Raw genomic sequence first — 16,098 nt, forward strand, 5'->3', positions numbered from 1 at the left:
GCTCAGGTTACTTTTCTTCTTTTCCTCTTGGGCTTGGCTTTTGCTTCAACTCTTGTTTATGCTGGCTGCTCCTCCTGCACCACCACCACCACTACCAACACCTGCACCAAATCATGTTCATGTGATTCCTGCAGCTGTGACACGTCCTGCGACTCGTGTTGCAAATGCTGCTCATGCTGCACAAAATCATCAAGCTGTGGGGGTTGCAAAAGTTCTTGCAGTAATGACTGTTGCTGTGAATCATGCAATTCCTGTTCCTGTGGCAATGGAGGTAAATGCAGCTAGCTAGCTAGCTCACTAAGAATGAGCAATTAAGTTCCATTAACTATGATGTAAAACAAAGTTACTACCACATAGGCTTTGTTTTGATGTATGGGATTGAATCTTATTAAGGAATAAAAAGTATGATTGCTATTTGTTTTACTTTTACTCTTGTCTAAGTTCGATATTCGGTTCAGAACATTAATTAGTCCATACATAAAACAAAAAATAATAATATAACATTGAATAAACTAACAAAATGAAAAGAAGGGAGGTTTCCCAGTCTACCTATACATAGTAGCTCCGTTTTTCTTCATTTGCGCAAAACTACCTCCTATGACTAATGGTCTGAAAAAAAAAAAATCAAGAATTCAACATCACGGTAATAATCTTGTACTCTTCATTCATACTTAATCCAGAAATGAATTGATTCAGACTCCAAGCTGCGGGAGGCCCAGCAAGATGTGGAGAAGTGGAAAACCGCTTTAGAGGATGTGAAGAATTTAAAAGCCGCCTTTCACCAAGTTGTAGAGAAGGACCTGAAGGTTGCTCAAATGGTAGTGGAGAGGTGGAAAACAATGGTAGAGGATGTGAAGTGTTTGAAAGCCGACTTTCACCAGGTTGTACAGAAGGACATGAAGGTTGCCCAAAATGATGTGAAGAAGTTGAAAATTGCCTTAGAGGATGTGAATAATTTGAGAGCCACCTTTCACGAAGTTGTAGAGAAGGACCTCAAGAATGCTCAAGAAGATGTGAAGAAGTGGGAAATCGCTGTAGAGGATGTGGTGAATTTGAAAGCCTCCTCTCACCAAGATCTAGAGAAGGACATCAAGTTTTCCAAAGAAGATGTGGAGAAGTGTCAGACAACCACCTTTAAGGATGAGCTCTCACTACAGCATTTTAGTTTTACAACATCGCCTAAAACATGTTGCATGAAGTTTAAAAATTAAACGGTTTTCTTATCTTTCCACAACGCTATGGAATGCGTTGTATTTTAGGGCGTTGCCCATTCATAGGACAACAGTGTTAAGTCTAAATGTAGAGTACCTACAATTTTTTTAGTGTTTTGATGACAATTATGTATAAGTCATAAACCCATTAAGTGAGCTGGCACTAAATTGATGGTTTGAAATTTCAGGAACAAATTATTGAAGCAAAGAGCTTCGTCCTACTATGTGGAAGAAGACTGTCTTACACTGAATATCACATGCATCGTCTTACCTTTGTAGATGAAGACTATGTCTTAGAGACGGATCGTCTGACTCACTCAGAGTACTCAGCTCCTTTGTCAAGTTTACGTATATTTAGATATCATTTTAACCACTTATTTAACTTGTGTGCTTCAATTTATATCATTTTAATTTTTAATTGATAAGTTTAGTAGTTATTAAGGTTTAGGGTAGGTTTTATGAAAATTTCAAATCTAATCTCAAGGTCTCAACTTTTTGATGCAGGAAGTTCAAAGCGGCCTGACCAAAACTGCAACACCGCATTTGTTAACTGTCAAATTGAGCTAAAATTTGGATATATAGTTCATAACACATGAAACTATAATTTGAACAGTTAGATTGGGAAAAGATGCAAGTTTTGATGAGAAAATGAAAAGCTTGAGAAGTATTCATGTCATTGGGAGACTGAGAAGGCACTGAGTGTCCAAGGCAGTTGAGGAAACCCACATGTGAAGAAACATGGGGCACTGGGCAACGCTTAGAGGATGTTGAGCACCCAGACAACGTAATTTCACTATAAAATCTACTATCTCCCTTTCTATTTAATTGCTCAAAGAGAGAAGAAACACATATTAAGGAGTGCACTTAATATTGTTAATTTTCATAAAAGTATTATTTGATTTCCTATTTTACCCTCTAGAATATGTTTTATCCATCCTCATTTATTGCTTCTACAATGGCACTATTACATTCAATGTTAAGGGGACAGGCATATAGGAATGATTTTTTTCTCCAAAGTATACAGTTAATAAGAAAATGGGGTAGTAATTTTTAGGAGATTGGGCAGCACATAATATGACCGAAAACTTGAAAACTCAGAGAAACACTTGATAGACAAGGGGAGAGGCGTAGGAGGTTAGAGAAGAAGCTATGAAGGTCGGATTCAGCGGAGAGACATTGCAATGGTTTTGGTTCTTCTCGTTCTTCATCTATATTTGTAAAGTTTTCCATGAAAATTGATATCTAATCTCTTTTTTGTTGGGATTTGATGAATTTGTATGATACTTATACTTTCTATGTGATTCTCTTTAATACAAATCATGTTCTTTGTCCGTAATTCAATGAATTTCTCTTGTTCTTCATGCTATGTTTTGGATTGATCACCCAAAACATTTTGATTGATTCGAACTTGTGTAGGGAACTCACTTGCATGTTCTTGAGTTCGAAATATAGTTAATCATCTAATAAGCCTAATGCCTGAATTTGTTAGTCATAGAACACCTAAACTTTGATCTTTTATGAGGAATCTATATTTAAGAGTAGAGAATTATTGTTATCTACTCATGTGTGGAATCCATGAAGGTCGAACTGATCTAGAATATCCCTAGAATAACAGAGGTTGAAATAATCATACTTACGCCAGCTAGAGGGATAAATTTTGTTTTACGTAAATTACATCCACTATCTTCAACTTTGCTTATATGACACTATATTTAATTTTTCTCCATAATCAACCCTCCACCCAACTCATTATAACTTCTGTGATAAAATTTTAGGATTCGTCAGAAAATCCTTGACCAATAAAAGTTAGAGACGAAGTTAGTGAAAAATTATATAAGAAAATCCCTGACCAATAAAAATTAGAGATAAAGTTAGTGAAGTGGTTCAAAGGGTTATGTGAAAGCCTGGGAGTGCTAGCGTTCCACAACAGTTTTTTGGCGGAGCTTATGGCAATGGCGACAGCAATTGAGATGGTGATGAGTTTGGACATTCCTCAGGTGGTGATTGAATCAGATTCTTTGGAAGTGGTCCAGGTCATCAACACCCCTCAAGCACCATCCCACCCTTTTGTTGAGATTATCCAGCGTGTGCTTCTCCTGAAACATGCTCATGGTAGTATGATGTTCTAGAGAAGGTAACGCTCTAGCTGACTACCTGGTGCATGTGGCCCTTGATTCCCCTCTTGGGGTGCATTACTTGGATTTCCCAATAGGGCCTGCCATAGATTGTTAGCTTCTGATTCTCCGGAGGCCTTGGTTCCTGGTCCGGTGCATAGTTAGTGCTTGTTTTCTTGGGGCTTAGCCCTTCCGCGTAACCAAAAAAAATATAAGACCCTATCCTTGGTTGCACTTCATCTATTATTTATCCCTACATAACAAATTTGAGTTTTTGAAACTTGTCCTACTAAAAGCTCTGCCCTCTCTCCTCGTTTGCACGCTTGACCCAGCCTCCTTGGGTGGCCTCCGCGCCGCCACTGTGCGTGGCGGCAACCCCGTCGCCTTCTTACCTCTTGTCTGCTCTTTTACTTTCCGAGACCTGGTTTCCTTGTCTTTTCGCGGTGGCTGGCCTCTTTTGCTTTTAATAAAGTGGCGGACCGCCCTTGCCGATCTCCCTTCTTGTCACGGCGGCGAAGCTTTGGATCGGCCTATCTAGGTCGTGCTCGCCTCATGTCTCTCCCTCCTTCCTCGTGCTTCATCAGTGTCTTGCTCTGCGTTTGGTGGCGTTATCGTCCGCCTCCTTTTTCAGTCGTTCTCGCTGCTGTTTCGTTTTTGGGGTCGTGTTACAGATCTGGCTTCGTTGGTTCTTTCAGATCCGACATCATTGGGTCCGGTGGTGGCTGGCTTGTTCGTGGGTCTATGCCAAACAATGTCGGCGGTGGTTCTTGGGGCGTGCGACGATAGATCCGAAATAGAACCCAGGTGTGTGACTTCTTCACCCTCCCTAATTGCTCCTTCACCGCCTGCAAACGCCGCACGCTCGCTGTGAGAGGTGAACCTGTTTTCTTTTTAGACTGCTGGACTCCAATCGTAGCTTCAATCCAGGTTTTGAATGGTGGCACCAGCTATTTATATAAGCCAAGAATTATGTTTTTAAGACCCTCTTTTACTGGTAGAGTTTATATTTCATCTTCATGGAATGAGCTTGCTTATGGAATGCTAGATTTATATGAAGCCAAAGGAGTGGAGTGGAGTTGCGTTAGCAAAGAAATCGGGAATTGGGTTTGGAGCCCCACCCTTTAGGCTCCCCGTCCCACCCTTTTTTTTTAAACTCAAAAGTACCCTACGGATTTTTATATTCCGTATTCTGTTTAATGAATACAGAATATAAACAACTGTATTTTAACCCAAAATGTACTCTACTGTTTTTTATATTCCGTATTCTGTATAATGAATACGGCATATCAAAAACCGTATTTTATCTCACAGTCTGATCACCTTTTCCACCATTACTCCTCCCTCCACCAACTCCTCCCATGACCCCTGTACTTTTTCTGACAAGCAGGTCACGGACCTTTCCCACATTACTCATTTCCATCACCATTACTCCTCAACTCCCTCACATTTCTTCTTCCCACCACCACCAACATATCCACTTTCCTTCTTTCCATCACCACCACCACCACCGCCGCCATCTCCTGGTAAGTGTTGTTAGTTTTTAGTACTTTATTTATAATTAGTTTAAGTAGTTAGTTGTTAGTTAAGTAGTTAGTTTAGGTAGTTAAGTTGGTGGTTTAAGGCTTCTGCATCGCGAACAAATACGGAAAATGAAAGTTCATATTCAATACGAACTTTGATTTGCCGTATTTAATATGAACTTTGATTTACCGGTTTCAATATGAACATTGATTTACCGTATTGAATATGAACATTGATTTACCGTATTTTATATGAATAGGATGACAGACTCTTATATTTTTGGTGAATCACAATTGATAAAGGCTGAATTGGAAAATGATCATCTTAAAGAGGAGCAACCTGGTCCATTTGTACCCCCGAGTATAAGTATAGATGTCTCCCATTTATATGCAACTAATCAGGTACCCATTGAACAAATTTTTGCATGTTTTGTTTATGCTTTGTTTATGCCTTGTTTATGTCTTATGCCTTGTTTCTCATTAAACAGCGTTTCCCTACATGAGATGATCTTCTCAAATGGGTTCACGACATTTCGATTAGAAATAATTATGTTCTGATGATCACAAAGTCTGATAGTGGTGCGAATGGAAGAAAATAATATGTTTATCTGGGGTGTGGGAAGCATGGTTTGTATGCTCCCTACAAAGAACATGATCTTGTTGAAGGAACAGAAACACAAAAGACAGGTTGTCCTTTTAGACTAAAAGGACGACCTACAAAAAATGGTAGATATTGGTGGCTCAGGTGATGGAGGGTAAACACATCCATGAACCAGCTAAGTCACTACTTGGCCACAATTACGTTGGTCGGCTAACTAGTAATGAGAAGGAGGAAGTGATAAAACAGGCTAAGATTCGGGTTCCACCGAGAAAGATGTTGTTGTCCTTGAAGGAAAAAAATCCTGCAACCTTTTCTACCATCCGACAAATTTATGGTGTTTGCAAGAGGTTTTGACAATCCGTTCGTGAGTCATTGACAGAGATGCAACACTTGCTGAAGAAGTTGGACGGTGACAAGTATGTTCACTTTGAAAGGAATGAACCTGGATCGAAAGTCATCAAAGATGTATTTTGGGCTCATCCGAATGCTGTCAAACTGTTCAACACATTTCCTTATGTAGTGATCATGGATTGCACATACAAGACAAGCAAATATAAACTACTCTTGCTCGAGATTGTTGGCCTAACCTCCACAGATAAAACATACTCAATAGCATTCTGCTACATTGGTAGTGAGGGCACAGATTACTACATTTGGGCCTAAAAGTGTATGAAGTCTCTTATTGCCGACCAAGCCAGATTGCCTACAGTGATTGTGACTGACCGAGATCTGGCCTTACTGGGTGCTGTTAAACAAAGCCTTCCCACAACTACCCATTTATTATGCTTGTGGCACATCAAAAAGTGTGTTTTGGTAAAGTGCAAATTGTATGTTGGCACAAATAATTTTGCTGTAGAGGTTATAGACAAGTGGGCCGAGTTGGTAGATGCTGCAACAGTTGAAGAATTTGAAGGTCATTGGATGGAATTGTTTAAAATGTGCAAGGATAAATACAACAACTTTATCACTTATTGTTCTACTACATGGTTGGTCCACAAGGAGAAACTTTCCAAGGCATGGACAAATCATGTGATGCATTTTGGAACAACAACAAGCAACAGGTACAAGAAATATGTTATTACTTGTTATATGTTTTTCATTTGATAGACTATTACAGTATTAATTCTTATATGTTTTAAAGTAGAAAGTAATAAGGCGCGTTGTTTGTTTGCAGGGCTGAAGGTGCACATGCCAGCTTGAAGAGGATGTTGCGGAACAGCAAGGGTGACCTGGCCACTTCATGGGATGTGTCGCATAGTTTGACCTTGAATCGTCACACTGAGATAGTAGCATCGTTTGAGCGCAGTATTAACAGAATTGATCACATTTTCAAGACCCCATTCTACATAAATATTAGAGGATTTGTGTCAAACAAATGCTTGCAACTCATTGATACTGAACAGATAAGAACGAAGTCCTACGGCGGCAGATGCGATTGCTTATTGAGAGAGACTCATGGACTACCTTGCGGTTGTCAACTTGCAGGTTACCGGTCAACCACTCTTGTCAATTGTTTCTATTTGTTATTGAATGTGACACGTTTGTGAACTTGCAGGTTACAGAAGAATTCTGTATGAGGCAATTCATCCATTCTGGAAGAGCCTAAGTTGGGAGCATGTACCTGTTGCAAAGACTGGCAGCTCAAATATTTGCGGCCTAAACCATGGAGAAATGCACCCAGAAGTAGATGCACTGACACTTTATTTCCATTCTTTGGATACTGGAGGGCAGAGTATGGTTAGGAGGAAGCTTCAGGCGATATATTGTCCTGAAAGCAGTTCACTGGGTACTCCTGAGGTTCGGATAAAGTCCAACCGCACTCTTAAGTTGAAGGAGAGCAAACCACCCAAGGGTCGAACAATAGGATCCTTGACTCGTGATCCTTCAGGGTTTGAACATGTTGACATGGAGATGAAAGCGGCAAAGAAGGCTTCACAACCAGCAAAGAAGGCTTCACAACCAGCAAAGAGGAAGAAGTGTGTGAAGAATTCTGATACAAGCTATTTCATGAGTCATTTTCCAGCCTTTCTCCATCCATATATAGACGGAGTTACAAATGTTGAGGATGATGACAACTGTGGCTATAGATCCATTGCTGCATTACTGGGGCATTCCTATGGTGAGGACGGTTGGCCTTGGATTAGGGCATCGTTGATAGGAGAACTTGAACATAATATGTTGATGTATGAGTCCATGTGGTCCAGACAGATTGTTAATGCCTTACATGATCGACTCACTCTTCCTCATGGTGACCCGGCCACCCCTGATAAATGGATGCAACTGCCATAGATGGGATACCTTGTGGCAACAAAGTTCCAAGTGGTTCTCATAACCTTCTCCTCTAAGGGTTGTAACACATACCTTCCACTAAGAGAAGCCGGTCCACCAGATTTGCATCCTGCTATAGCTATTGGTCATGTGATAAATCACTATATACATGTATATTTTGATTAAGTAGACTAATATTTTGGTTCCCTACTAGCTTGTCAATTAATTTTTGTATTTGGAAGTTATCTAATTTTTTGGTTATTTCCTATAATATAGCTCCATTTAACTCCTGGACACCCTATGCCGCCTATTGCTCCCCAATGGCAATGGCATGCTGATGCTGCCTCCGGATACTGACACGGCCCATATGGTCTTCGTTTTGACATGTTCGCTGCAGAATTTTGGCTTGCGAATTTTGCTCCTCTTGGTCATATTCAAGATAGCTATGTGGACATCACCACAAATTGAGTGTTTCATATCGTGTAATATTCATTTGTAAACGCTCTGTAATATTAATTTGATGACTTATCCTTAGGTTGTTTAGGATAACTATGTAGACAGAACCATAGATTGACAGGTCACTGCGTGTAATGTTCACTTGCTGCTTTTGGTAATATTAATTTGTTGTTACGTTGTTAATTTGATGGTCCTTGCATAGTAAATACACAAATACAAAGTCTTGTCACATTTGTCATTTGATTTCATTAATTAACAAATCACAGAAGTGCAGATGAGAAAAGCAGAAATAAGGACAAGGAAAAATGAAGAAAAAGGAAAGTGTGGGAACTATATCCTGCTAAGTGATTCCCCTCCTATCATTTCCATCATCAAAGTCTTGTCATTTCCATCCACTACACGACGAACTATAAACTTGACATTACTCTCACCCACAAACCCCAACCGCACTTCTACTATCCACCAATACACCATAAATCTTCTGACCATTCTGCTATAAATCTCCATTGTGTCTTGCCTCTTCTTCTTATTCTTCTTCTTCATCCTCTTTTTCACTACTTTGAAATGTAATTTCATGTTAAATATGTACTACATAACAATATAGTTTCTTTCATTTTTTAACAAATTACAAGAATATTATACATGAAAATATGTTCGTGTTAATAGGAAGGCAAACAATACAGCTCATGTTTGTGGACGCTTTTTTCAAGTATTAATGAAAGTCGTACTGGTTATCAAAAAGATAATATTTTCATATAATTTAATACATTTATCATAATATATTATTTAATAATTTTAAGAGTATATATATATATATATATAATTATGAAAAATTAATAGTAAAATATATATGTCGTACAAGAGGATTTGGAAAAAAGTATATATATACTTATAGTTATTTAAGTTTAAATTATACGGTGAAAAACTTTAATGAAAAATGAATATTTTTCATATTAAAACTAATGTAAAAATAAAGTTCAGTGTTTTTTATATTATTTTAAGTATTTATATAAATAAAACTATAGAATATTTTCCTGTACATCTACGGTATAATATAAGTTTCATAAGTATGGAATTTCAAATATGTAGGCCACTGAGATTTGACAATAAATGAATCCCAACGTCATTGTTTAAGGCTTTGAATTACTATATAGCCTGTCCACATTTTTGTCCTGTATATTCACTTATTCCGCAGAGAAAAAATTTCCTTTATGAAAATAAAAATAAATAAGGAAAAATAAAATAATAGAGTGACATATATATATGATTTTTTTTGAAATGGACACATATATATGTTGGAGCAGGGGAATGGATAACACTTCATTTCTATCCACACCCAGAGAGAGAAATAAAAAAAGGACTAAAAAATATCATATGTAATAATATGTACAAAAAAGCAAAAAAGATATAAAGAAAAAATAAGTTAAATTAAGATATAAGAAAAAGCTAAGTGTGTGAATAAATTAACGGAAACACCACTCCTCTTATTTGAAGATGAGTTTGATCTATCAACTATCATTCGGATTTCATGAAAAATTTGGCTATATAAATAGACCTATTGCTGCTTGCCTCTTCACAAGGTAAAAATAAGAAAGAGATATTTCACATAGAAAGAGTGAGTTAGTGATCGAGAGAGAGATGAAGTTGAACAACAAGAGATTAGCTCAGGTTGCTTGTCTTCTTTTCCTCTTGGGCTTGGCTTTAGCTTCAACTCTTGTTTATGCAGGCTGCTCCTCCTGCTCCACCACCACCACCACCTGCACCAAATCATGCTCGTGTGATTCCTGCAGCTGTGACACGTGTTGCAAATGCTGCTCATGCTGCACAAAATCATCAAGCTGTGGGGGTTGCAAAAGTACTCGCGGTAATGACTGTTGCTGTGAGTCATGCAATTCCTGTTCCTGTGGCAATGGAGGTAAATGCAACTAGCTAGCTAGTTCACTAAGAATGAACAATTATTAAGTTCCATTAACTTTGATCGATGTGAAACAGTTTCAAAAAAATTAATGTGCGAGTGTTTTTCCCTTTCGTCGTTTTGTTTTGGTGTTCTTAGGCTGGCAGGGAGCTATGTTGTTGTGGTAGTGTCTTGTTTCAACCTTTGTTTGGGTGGTTTGTTTTGTAAGGGTTAGGTTTTTAGGATGTTTGCTGTTTGAATATTGTTGGGTGGGGATAATTTCTTTGTACTCTGATTATGCGAATTCATTCTCATGTGATTTTTAAATGATATTTTTGTTGTTTGAAAAAAAAACTGTATATGTCTATATGATTGATGCGAATTAAAACAAGTCAGGATCATATCGTTTCTTTGTACTCTGATTATGCCTGAATATGATCCATCAAACCTTTAACAGAAAGAAGAAATATGTATACACCAGTAGAGCAAGACAAGAAGCAGGAAACCGTGACAAAATAACAATGTACTGGGTAGGTGTGAAATGTAACACACTGTTTACACCATCTTATAATGGTACGTAGCAGTCAGGGAAAAAATTGATGGTTTACAAGTTTAAAAACTCAATAAATCCATAAACAGGTATATATATGTTCTATATGTCAAAAAAAAAAGGTATATATATGTTCTAAACACATAAATTTCTCAATTAAAGAAAACTCATTAATAATTAACGAGCTTCGGTATCTTAAAAGCACATGCCAACCTATAGTTGTGCATTAGAAAAACAGCACTTGTGAGTTCATACTCAATCGACAATTTTTTTTTCAAAAGTAATTAACATGAATGGAATGGGGTATACTATTGAAGTATAGCTTAACCAAATCTTGTACTCTTTATTCATACTTAATCCAGATATGAATTGATTCAGACTCCAAGCCGCAGGAGCCCCAACAGGATGTGAAGACGTGGAAAGCCTACGCTTATGCCGTCTTAACTGCCTTCGCCACCTTCGCTGCCATCTGCCTCTCCCACCTCATTTTTTATCGTCTGTACAGAAATCATTTCTCCTGTACGAGTTCTCTGTGACGTTACCTAGACATATAATTTGATGTCATTGAAGCCGTCATGTTGGCCTTCCAATAAGCTGCACAAATTGCAACTCTGGTAGAGTCGAATGAGTTGTAAGTTCTAGCTCTGATTAAAATAGAAAAATTTATTTCGCTCTAAAGTCAGTTGGTTTCATTGTTAAATATTGAAGTTTATAAGCTTTAGAATGGTTTCTCTGTGATGTATTTGCTTGAGTAAGCATGATTTGCTCTTAATTTACTTGATATGTTTGCGTTGCAATATCACTCTGTGATATTATTCTCTGCCTACGGGCACCATTTTGGATGTTAATCAAACATCTTTGACCAAAAAGAGAAAAAAAAAGGACATGATCTCCAAGGCCAAGAACCTCACGGCCGGCCAAAAAGGAGATGGAATTATAGAACATGCATGGTCCGCCAAGTACGTAGTGAAGGACATAAAGGATGGCCAAGAGGATATGAAGAAGTTGAAAGCCACCTTTCACCAAATTATAGAGATGGACCTGAAGGTTGCCCAAGAGGATGTGGTGAAGTGGAAAACATCTTTAGAGATGTGGAGAAGTTGAAAGCAGTCTTTCACCAAATTTTAGAGAATGATCTAGAAGTTTCCAAAGAGAACGTGGAGAAATAAAAAATCTCCTTGGAGAATGTGGAGAAGAATTTGAAATACATATTTCACCAAGTTGAAGAGAAAGAACTGAAGGTTGCCCAATAGGATGTGGAGAAGTGGAAAACCTCTTTAGAAGATGTGGAGAATTTGAAAGCTGTATTTCACCTAGTTGAAGAGAAGGACCTGAAGGCTTTCCCTAAAGGATGTAGAGAAGTGGAAAATCGTCTTACGAGATGTGGAGAATTTGAAAGCATTCTTTGACGAAGTTGTAGAGAACACTACTACAAAAATAGGGTTGCGTAGCACTTATGAGGTAGCGGTTAGTGTTAAGTGCTACCCAAATGTTATATAAAATAAAATTATAAGAGATTATTTATCTTTAAATTCAAAATAAAAAATAAAAAATAGTGAACCGCTACCCAATTGGAAATTTCGTTGCTGGGTAGCGGTTATAATAACCGGTTCCTTATAAGTGGTGCCCAAAGTAAATTAAAGCTTTAATTTTTTTCCCCAAACCCTAACCCGCGCTCCACTTTCCAATTCCCTTTAAAACGCGTATCTCTTCTTTTACTAGCAGTGTCAGTTTCCTTCTGAAACCCTTGCTGATCTTCAATCTCTGCACCATTGACGTTCTCTGTTGCTCCATCTCTGCGCCATCTCTGTTCACCGAGCCGTAGATCCTTGCAATCGACTCACATCTCTAAGAGCCGTTTCTGCTGCTTCTTCTCCTCAAGGTTGGTCACACTCCTTAAGTAATTGTTTGGGTGATGTGGTGGTGAGGGTTAGAATTGAGGAGGGTTGGCGTTTATATTTTTAGCATTTGTACTCTTCGGTATTTTTCTTTGCTGTATGTGTTTTAGCTTTTCCGGTTTCTTTTGTGGTGTTGGAGCCCCTGTTTTGTTCTGTTTTTGCTATGACTATGTGGATAAGCCTTGTTCCCATGCTTTGATATCTAATAATATTTCCTTCATCTTCCAAAAATAAGAAAATAATTGTCAGTTTTTTACTGCAGTTTCACTTTGACTTTCAAATTCCCATAGTCATGAGAAATATGTATCACCATTTTCTTTTCTTGTCGTCTTTAACATATTTATGGCTAAAAAAATTAAAGCTGCGGGTAACAAATCAAGGTTTTGCCAAAGTCAAATAGGGTTATTACATTTTCTCTGCCATTAATTCTGTGTAAAGGCAGATTTATCCAATTGCTATTATATAGAATCCTACGTGCTTCAAAAACTGGTTAAGTTCCAAATCTCATACTTCCACAGAGGGGACATTGCATTAGAAATGGGAAGGTTGAGTTCAAGTTGTTATAATTATTCAGAATTGATTCTACTTCCCCTTCTTTTATTGTTCTCTACTTGTTTTGAGCTTGCAAACGTAGAAAGTTGATGCATGTTTAGTACAGTGGATTGTACTAGTAATATACCCCAACATGATAAGAACTTCAGGTCCACATAGTTTGTGATTAAGAAGCCTTTTCTCTGAATTAGATATTATAATTTCAACCTTGAAGAGCAATGCATTTCCTCTTGAGGATTATCATTAATGTTGTTGGTATTGTTGTTCTCATTGTTAATAATTCATTTTCTTGTTGCAGTTGACATTCCCGTGGAATTTAGCAAATTAATTAAAGTGCAGTGTCTGGTAAGAGCCAAACATTTAACTCTATATGCCCAACATGATAAATTTCATTTTACATTTATCAAGTAAGATGCTATTGATCTTGGGTCCAATTCCAAGTAGCTAGTGATGACTGAAAACGTTAAGTATTTTTGGTATTAGGAAAGCAAGAGAAACTTCCTAATTGCCAATATATTTGGGCACATGCAAAGAATCTTTTGGCATTAGGAAAGCAAGAGAAAGTAGAGATGCCCTTTAGCCTATTCAATTGTGAACAAGTGGACTTCATTGGCGCAGAGCAGTTTAAAGAAGTTACCCATCACCAAAAAATAAGTGCATCAGTTGTATGTGTGTATATCAGGTACCTGTCCAAACTTTAAAGTCTTTCTTGTGTTTAATTTCTTGCATGTAATCATTGAAATTAATTCGCCTATTTCAGGTTTTTGTATGATCAAGTTCTGCTCCCAAACAATTTAGCTGAGAGGTTCTGTTTTTTATCTCCTGTCAAATTAAACATCTATGAAACTAAACAATCGCAGTTTATATCTGATGCGCTCTCAGCGAATGAAAATCCAAATAGAATCTTTTCCACACCTTACAATTGTGGGTGAGTCTAAATTTTGGTTAGCTTGACATTTATATTTATTTCATATATATGTGTCATTTTAGTGTTTCCTAACTCATCATTTTTGTAGGGGGCATTGGGTGTTGATTGTCATCAACGCCTCAGATGCTTCTATAACATATTATGACTCAATGCGCGGTGATCCAAGAACTTACACAGCCATGAAAAACTTGTTTGATTCGTAAGATATTTGTATATATTCTATTTATCTCATTTATGTAATATAACATTTGCTTATATCAAGTTTTCCTCTATTTTTGGTACAGGTTTAATGACTTATCGCGCTCAAAGAGAACATGTGTTGCCCAAAAAGAAATCAAACACCATCAACTGGAGCTCTGTTAAGGTATATATAAAACCTAAATTTGTAGCTTACATGTGATATCCAAATTCGGCTCACTATCACAATTAGTTAAAAATTCATTTGGTTTTATAGTGCCCGCATCAAATGAATGATGTAGATTGTGGTTATTATGTATTGAGATACATGAGGAGTCTGATCCTTTATGAACTCCCACATCCTGTAGATAAGGTATGCAATTTTAGTCCTAATGTTATTGTAATTATTAAATCTATTGGATAATATAATTCAATTATAACTTTAGTGTTTTATGTTTTTTAATGACTAGGATGCTTATGACTTAAGTTGCAACTTCTTTAGTCAAGATCAAGTGGATGAGATAAGGGAGGAGTGGTCTTCCTATGTTCTTCAGAATTTCATTATGAATAAGTAGCACAATTTTTTATTGGGATGTAAGTTTATCTTGAACCTTTAAGCTTGTGATTGATCTTCCTTTATTGCTGGGTTATAATGTAATAAATCTGTGTTGAAAGTTTGACAATGCGTGATAGGGGTGGTGTTGTCAAGAGCCAATGTTAAATGTTTTGGTGGTAGATGTGGGGTGTGTCTTTAAAGTTCTGATTCAGATTCATGATGCCGGTTGGTTTTGTTGGTGTGGTTGATTGATTGTTTGATTGCTAGTTGGTTTTAATTGTCTAAATACTTTTATGTGTAGACTTTAATATATAAGATAAGATACTGTTGTAATTATCTTAGTCTTTCAAATTATTGTTCTCATGCTTCCTATATGGCTGTCATTTGTATGATATATTGATCCACAGTGCTAGTTTTTTTGTTAAACTTTGCTATTTATGCACATATTCCAGCTTCTAGAATACAAGTAATGTAACTTAAATGGTGATTGATTTTTATATATCTTTATCTAATCTAAATAATTCTAACAGATAAGTTTTTGATGCCAGGAAAAAAAAGGTTTGTTGCTGAATGGAAGTTCGATGTTGCCTTTGCTACTGAGAAGGAAGACTAACTGCAAGGAAACAAGTTCACTGGTTGTTTCATTTGGAAAAATGGTAATAGACTATGCCTACCATGAGAGGAATGCCACTTACAATGTAGTTGTTGGTATCTAGTTTCCGGGATCTTAGATCTATGGAATTAGTTTATGGACAATTTTTAATTAATTTGGTTTCTAAGTGTAGTTTACAATCAATGTCTGTTTATTTAGTTTGTGGGTAGAATTTATTTGAGATCTCAGAACTATATGGAATTTGTTATGGTTTCAGCAAATATATGGATTGAGTATCAACTATGAAATTAGCATTGCTCTAATTTTATTGGTTTATTCCGTCAAAATAAGAATTTGTTGGTTTCTGTTAAAAAAAAATGGACTGTCAACAAAAAAACAAAAAAAGAGTAAAGGTGGCAATTATAACCGCTGCTAATGTATAGGTAGCGGTTCCTATAAAATATTACCCTACCTGCGTAGCGGATATAACCGCTGCTAATGTGTAGGTAGCGATTGAAAAAAAAAAAACGAGTTAGGTAGCGGTTCCAGGAAAAACATTTCACACGTGCGTAGCGGTTGCAAGCGCTGCTAATGTTTAGAGATAGGAATCGGTTCTTGGAACCGCTACCTAAATTTTAATTGAGTAGCGGTTCGGAACCGCTACCCAAATTTAGCAACACTGAGTTCAGCATCACACACTTAACCGCTACCCAACATTGAAGGGAACCGCTACCCAAGCCCTTTTTTGTGCTAGTGGAAGGACCTCTGAAGGTTGCTTAAG

General features: G+C 37.2%; 2 protein-coding genes across 6 annotated transcripts; both read left to right on the plus strand.

Annotated features, from left to right (window-relative positions):
* Positions 1-290: 290 nt before the first annotated feature.
* LOC130728246 (uncharacterized) lies at positions 291-8,353 on the plus strand. Of its 2 annotated transcripts, XM_057579636.1 has the most exons (6): positions 291-1,533; positions 1,716-1,995; positions 5,106-5,247; positions 5,334-6,507; positions 6,621-6,931; positions 7,002-8,353. In XM_057579636.1, exons 4-6 carry the CDS (start codon positions 6,116-6,118, stop codon positions 7,733-7,735), a joined length of 1,437 nt encoding a protein of 478 aa, XP_057435619.1. In that variant the 5' UTR covers positions 291-1,533; positions 1,716-1,995; positions 5,106-5,247; positions 5,334-6,115; the 3' UTR covers positions 7,736-8,353. The 2 variants fall into 2 exon arrangements, with proteins under 2 accessions (XP_057435619.1, XP_057435618.1); XM_057579635.1 differs by lacking the exons at positions 291-1,533; positions 1,716-1,995 and adding an exon at positions 3,103-4,848.
* Positions 8,354-12,251: 3,898 nt separating this feature from the next.
* LOC130728247 (uncharacterized) lies at positions 12,252-15,625 on the plus strand. 4 transcript variants are annotated; one of them, XR_009015615.1, is made up of 9 exons: positions 12,253-12,496; positions 13,363-13,409; positions 13,548-13,746; positions 13,825-13,992; positions 14,081-14,191; positions 14,277-14,356; positions 14,447-14,542; positions 14,640-14,763; positions 15,274-15,625. XR_009015615.1 is itself a non-coding variant. In XM_057579637.1 (9 exons), exons 3-8 carry the CDS (start codon positions 13,634-13,636, stop codon positions 14,742-14,744), a joined length of 675 nt encoding a protein of 224 aa, XP_057435620.1. In that variant the 5' UTR covers positions 12,253-12,496; positions 13,363-13,409; positions 13,548-13,633; the 3' UTR covers positions 14,745-14,763; positions 15,274-15,625. The 4 variants fall into 4 exon arrangements, 2 of the variants coding, with proteins under 2 accessions (XP_057435620.1, XP_057435621.1); XM_057579637.1 differs by having other exon boundaries at positions 14,081-14,190; positions 14,274-14,356; XR_009015616.1 differs by lacking the exon at positions 14,447-14,542 and having other exon boundaries at positions 12,252-12,496.
* The last annotated feature ends 473 nt before the right edge of the window (positions 15,626-16,098 follow it).

Source organism: Lotus japonicus, chromosome 1, assembly GCF_012489685.1.
Source record: "Lotus japonicus ecotype B-129 chromosome 1, LjGifu_v1.2".
In the NCBI taxonomy this organism is placed as follows: domain Eukaryota; kingdom Viridiplantae; phylum Streptophyta; class Magnoliopsida; order Fabales; family Fabaceae; genus Lotus; species Lotus japonicus.

Bases quoted from the DNA above. Each gene is read 5' to 3' on its own strand.
- LOC130728246 (XM_057579636.1), top strand. From the start codon at position 6,116: ATGAAGTCTCTTATTGCCGACCAAGCCAGATTGCCTACAGTGATTGTG. The intron at 6,508-6,620 runs GTACAAGAAATA...GTTTGTTTGCAG, and splicing joins GGAACAACAACAAGCAACAG to GGCTGAAGGTGCACATGCCA. The intron at 6,932-7,001 runs GTTACCGGTCAA...GTGAACTTGCAG, and splicing joins TTGCGGTTGTCAACTTGCAG to GTTACAGAAGAATTCTGTAT.
- LOC130728247 (XM_057579637.1), top strand. From the start codon at position 13,634: ATGCCCTTTAGCCTATTCAATTGTGAACAAGTGGACTTCATTGGCGCA. The intron at 13,993-14,080 runs GTGAGTCTAAAT...TCATTTTTGTAG, and splicing joins TCCACACCTTACAATTGTGG to GGGGCATTGGGTGTTGATTG. The intron at 14,191-14,273 runs CGTAAGATATTT...CTATTTTTGGTA, and splicing joins CATGAAAAACTTGTTTGATT to CAGGTTTAATGACTTATCGC.